At 37.9% G+C, this 6000-nt stretch overlaps 1 protein-coding gene across 3 annotated transcripts in view; it reads right to left on the reverse strand.

The window, feature by feature from the left end:
- The window catches only part of cpne5b (copine Vb), a 155510-nt gene that overhangs the window by 52184 nt on the left and 97326 nt on the right, over positions 1–6000 (reverse strand). For all 3 annotated transcript variants that reach the window (XM_014002100.1, XM_014002099.1, XM_014002098.1), the window contains one exon: positions 1126–1189. In XM_014002100.1, the coding sequence (XP_013857554.1) occupies positions 1126–1189 (64 nt within the window). The remainder of the gene's footprint in view (positions 1–1125; positions 1190–6000) is intronic.

The raw sequence follows: 6000 nt of genomic DNA on the forward strand, positions 1-6000 counted from the left end.
AGCATAACATTCAACATTCACTGACATAATTGTGAAAACTAAGACGTTCAGGGTGAACCCCATCATGTTTCTTTTTTTTATTTTGTTACACCGCAGGTCACTGCAGCGTGCGACAAACAGCTGTTGAACATCTGAAGAGTGTGTAGTATGTGTGGAGCTGTTTGTGCTTCAGTGTTGACCGACAAATGCTTTTTAGAAAAAATAATTATTATATCAGYAGGTTGACAAACTGATATTCTTGCTTTTTTATGGGGCATAGATCTCTGTTGTTTTTTTCAGTTAGTAACCTGACCTGCAAGTGAGCTGCGTACTAGACACCCACAGTGCAAACACTCACAGCACTCGGTCCAGATACCACAAAGAATGACAGCCTTTTGGCAGCCCAGATGTGGTTTGCCAGAGGTAGTCCATGAATCGGCCAGCACCACATAAAAAAACCCACAAATGGGCCAGTTGTGCAAGATGGCGGCTGCCTGTAATGGCGACCCGCAACCATGGACACATAAACAGCTTTTTATAAGGTAAAAATAATAAAACAAGGTCTTTGTCTGCAATGATTAGACATGTTTTTTATTATTGTCATTAGCGATTATCTCAATTTCGGCTAAAAGAATTGACAAAATCCTACACACTGTGTCTTTAAATCAAATTTATTAACTTACTCCACCTTTTTGTTGTGTGGTTCTCCTTCTGTTATACATCCATGAACAAATCATAATTTTCAGAAAACAAGTGACTGGTTTAGTAATAATAATTGCTTTTTATTTACTTTGAAATCAGGGGCGATTGCTTTAAGACTGCAAGGGAATATCAGCTTCCCCTAAAAGGTAAAAAAAAAATATGAGTGATCAAATACAATATATACTGTTGTGTGTACATGTCATTGACTAAATATGCGCTTCAACGCACTCAACTTTTGTTCAGAATCAGCTTCTTATCACTGGTAAGGATGCAGCTTTCCTCTCCCTCATTCCCGCAGCTTCACGGTGCTTTAAACAGTGCGGACGCTGAGCATCCACAGAAGTCAAAAGCAAAGCAAAAAGTGCAGCTTTCTTGTGAGTAAAAATGGTTTATTCAAATTTTGCTTCCAGATGTTTGTTTTCTAATGTATATTTAATTACTCACTCGACAGTTGCTTAGCTCCTCTGCAGACAGGATGATCGTGCCACATTTCTTCCCAGGAATCCCACTGAAAAGGGAGAAAAAAAAGTTTATGGAAATCAAAAACACATTTTTACTCAGCCTTTGCCCTCGGCTGATCAATAAAATCTGCTGTGAGAACGAACTAACCGTGTTTTTGCTTCAGACTGTCAAATATAACGTTTATATTCACATGAAATATWATTGATAAGACAGAATATTTCATTTCTGCCCTACCTGTTTTATCTATATCCATTTGGTTTCTGTCTAAACAACGACAACACTGTGCCAACTTCTCACTCACAGGTCTCTGTGCAGCTGAACGAACCCTCTGCAGGCTGAGAGAAATCTATTGTGGGGCAGAAATAACCTGCTTTTACAATGTATTGCTGTCAATTGTGTCCACTGTTGATGTATTTTTCACTATTTATTTATTTCTGGGGGTGGGGGGTGTCTGAAAATTCTACAAGAATGAAAGCTTGAGAATGACAGAAGCATCAAACATGCAGGCATAGATTGTATAAATATACACATAATATTCCAATATATAGAAAAATATACAAATGCAAAATCATCTGCTACACAAATATTAAGTTTTACAATTTGAAAAGTTTGATATTAAAGAAAAATAAAAAATTAAATGAATGTTAAAATGTTCAGATAAGACATGTATCAATTAAAACCAATTCATTAGAAATAATTAAGTTTATAATTTCTAAATTGACGATGGGATTACACGCCGAAAACACAACTTTTTGTTAGATGTGGTGGGATCCAGGTAAATATGTTTGATATGGCAATATTTATTTACCAAAGACGGTCAGTCAGGAAGTCTGCCGTGTTGTGACTGGCTCTCGTCAGTGGAGAGCCAATGATATAACATCATGTGACATGCTAACAGCCAATTACCATTCGACAAATGTAACCACCTAACCAATAACAGGGCTCTCAGCCCAGAAGCTACCTTATCAAAATAAGGAGAGGTCATGCATTGCAGGAGTCTTGAAGTCTGGGCCGATAGAGTAAAACAGCCGAAACTAGTTAATCATAAGATATGATTACTGGACAGTGTCAAGGTAGAACAGATATACATAATTAATCCATAACAATGTTCATCTGACAAATCTTTGCAGCATTGGTCAGTTTGTACCCACACTATTTGAGTATGACCCACATCGTGTGTTGAGGTCCGATTAGTCGAAACCTCCCAACCTCATGCACAAGCTCAGGCCTCTTCCCCACCAGAGAGGTGACGACTTTGTCCAACTTAACAACTTTGTTGCTAAATTTAATGAGTTTTCAGACACCTCTAATGACCTTTTTTATTCCAAAAAGCAACAAATCTAGCACTATTTACAGCGTCATGTAAGACTTTGGGGTTACTGCACTTTGATCAACGAGCAGCAAGTGGTGTGGTGAGCCCCTCCCCCTTTCCAAAGCACTGACAAGTGGTCCGACTCATTAAAGCAGCCGGTTCGGATGTTATCAGTCCATTAAATGGACATTATTAGTGGTTATCAGTCCCACAGAATGGCTTTAGACGGTCCTGACAGTGCCCCCTAGTGGGTAACCAGTGCCATATACGTCGGAATGCAACAATCTGCTACCGACAGAGTCCGGTCTACTTCACTGTAGCCCATGTCATTTTCTCTAAAATTAACCTTAGTGGCTTTATGCCTCATATTAACCAGATTGCATAAAAAACCTTAGTGTTTTTATGCCTCATACTAACCAGCTGACAGTCTGAAGCCATTCTATGGGACGGATAATGGCTAATAACGTCCATTTAATGGATGATAACATCCGAAGCGGGTGATTAAAGCCCTGCACAGCAACCAAAGCTGCTGCTGCTCCCACCCTGTTTTACAAAGCGGGATGTCATTTTTACTGAAAAGTGGKTTTTTTTTTCACTGACTCAGTAAAATAAATCCTGACCCCACTACATTTGCCTCACAGTCACTTCTTCACCTCGTCCACCCTGTGTGCCTCTGTATCTAATTGTCTTTTAWTTATTATTTGATATTCTCACAAAAAGTATTTACGTAATGTGTATCTAAGCGACTCCATATGCAGGTCTAAGCATATCATTTACTGTTTTTTCCCTGTAACGTTATCCACCTCTCCTACAGTTTAGGTCACAATTATTGGCACATGTCCAAATATGCAAATAAGCAGTTGACTATATTTTGTGACTTTTAGGAAAACCAATGGTGACTTTTCTTACTGAGGAGTTGGCAACAGTGGTTCTGTGTCCCAAATGCCAGAGCTTCAGTAAACTAGGACCAGAGCACCAAGGCTCCTGCCTTTGGTTGCCATAGCATTTTGTACCTGATGCATTTGGCAAGTGGTGAGCCCATGAAGCTCATTCAGGCTGAGTCTGACAGGGCTCCATGGATAAAAGCCCAATCATGCATTTGCCAATAAGCCACCCCCCTGACTCCAGGGTGTGGGCCTCCACAACCCAGCTTTAGTAATGATGGATTTCAGGTTTTCACATAACATGCTAAAGTAAAAAAATAAAAAATAAAAATAAAGTGAAAAGTGTTTTCCAGCTGTGTAGGAAAGTGATTGTGGCTCCACTGTCAAGTTTGAATGTTTAAAGGCATAAATAGGGACCTTTGATCTACACAGTGGAAGACTGGATTCGATCCTCAGGTGGGGAAAAACCATCCTGATCACAGAAGTGATTGAGGCATGGAACAGCAACGGGCTTTCTTCATATCACTTAAAACTTTTCCACACACACCTTCACACGTTGACCACCTTTTCAGCCACAGGCTCTAACAAGGCCTTCTAAAGCCAATAACCATTCTTCTCTGCTTATTTACTTTTTGTTCACCTTTTGTTACTCAATCAATTCTCTCCTCCAGAAATAGGCCATTGGATAATTTAAATCAACAGACCAATGAGTTTAGGTTACACAAGTGGTGGTGTGCTGTGATTACAAGCTGTGGTTACACAAAAGCTGCAGAGCAAAGCCATYCACTAATTGCATTTGTATGTGAACATAGCATTCTTTGTAAATAACTGTAATACAAATTTAAGGGCTATTTACAACAGGCAAGACATTTTTCATCATAACCTTATAGGTCAAGCGAATATGCTGAGAAACTCTTGTTTTCACCTGTGCAGGTGTGACAATTTATCAAACTTCTATATTTGTGCTCGCTATCACTTCAAGTAAAACACTGTACATCTCCAATTAGGTTGCAAAACAGCATTTAGAGATCATACATTTTGTTTGCGGCTGCAGAAAATTACACATTTTYAGACATAATTAGGGCTGTTGAAGGACCCACATTCGGACATTCTGGTTACACAATCACAATGAAGTAACCCAAACTGAGACAAAAACTGCAACAAATAAAAGTAACTAGGAAYAAGAGAAAATAAGAAGAAAATCTGGCACTAAACTGGATTTGTTAAGGTCATTAGATAATAACAGTTGCGCTGATTAAGAAGGAAAAATATACAGTATGTTTCCTTTGGTTTGCTTCTGGCTGCTGTTTTCTTCAGGAGTCAACGCAACAAGTGAACTTGTATGAAAGATATGACAACTGATCTACACCAGATGGCCCCCGGGCTCAAACCTGCAGCCTCAGGATTATGAGACTGTGGCACTGACCACTGAGCTACCCCAGCTCAATAAAAGGAAACAGTGAGGAGCAATAGAAGGAAAATACTAAAAAAATTAACAAAACAACAACAAAAAGTCCTTCAAACCCATGCAAATTGTGACAGCTTATTCTGGTTTAYTGTGATTTTTAAAACATCAGCAATGTGAACACATTATTCAACACAAATGCTGCTAAACATGATGCAAATTCATGGTCCTTGGTAAGATTTTTAAATAATAAAAACTTAGTGAGCGCACAGAAAGTTGGAGCCTGGCTTTGTGTAAAAGGGGCTTTGTTTCCATTTTAGTTTTCAGGTTCAGTATAAAGTCTTGACAGTGTAACTTTTAGCAAATTAAAACACTTGAAAATAACTTGTTTCTAATGTGGCTTCTGTTTAAACATTCAGATTTGTTTTGTAGAATAGCCTGCTGGGATAATCTGTGTGCAAGATRCGCAGTTTTCAAATAAGTTTTCAAATATAATAACCTCAAAATGTGTACACTAGGTTGCCTTCGGGCCAGGCCTCCCTTGAAAAAGAGATCTGTGATTTCAATGGGATTTGCCTGGTTAAACGATGGTAAAATAAATAAAATTAAATAATGTTTATAATAAAGGATATAAAAGTGAAAAACAGATCAAATAGTGAAAACCTAAAAGCATTCTTTTGCCTGTGCATATCAAAATCCTCTGTGCCCTGTTCATTAGAAATAACTAGAGGGCAATTAAATGATCAAATGATAAATCATTTTCTGACTTGAGATTAATTTTCAGTGTTTTTTTTATTTATTTATTTTTCCTCTCTTAAAATTAGGATGCTAAGTTAAAAAGAGTCAAATAATATCTTGAGCTGTTTGGGAGGTGGGAGTTAGAAAGTTCTTTAGGTGAAACTTTTTAATGAAAAAAAATCTAAATAATTCTTTGTCCCGTTAGCAGCACACGAATGATGTTGCCTATCCATTAAAAATGCTTCAAAGACTCATAGGTTGTACTTAGAGTGGATGGCTGTGCATTTATAGGGTTCACATGCAGAAACATTTTTGGAAAAAGAAAATATTTCATGTGTAAGGCTGTATGAGAAGCCAAGAAATGAAAGAATAAAAATATACAGACACCATTTTTATTCAGTGATGAGAACCTGTATTTAGAGAATTCTACTGTCATAAACTCAAGCTAATTAACAAAGATGCTATGAAAACCACACACACACACACAGAGACACACACACACACACACACACACACAC

The sequence above is a fragment of the Austrofundulus limnaeus genome, unplaced genomic scaffold (genome assembly GCF_001266775.1).
Source record: "Austrofundulus limnaeus strain Quisiro unplaced genomic scaffold, Austrofundulus_limnaeus-1.0 Scaffold11, whole genome shotgun sequence".
Taxonomy (NCBI): domain Eukaryota; kingdom Metazoa; phylum Chordata; class Actinopteri; order Cyprinodontiformes; family Rivulidae; genus Austrofundulus; species Austrofundulus limnaeus.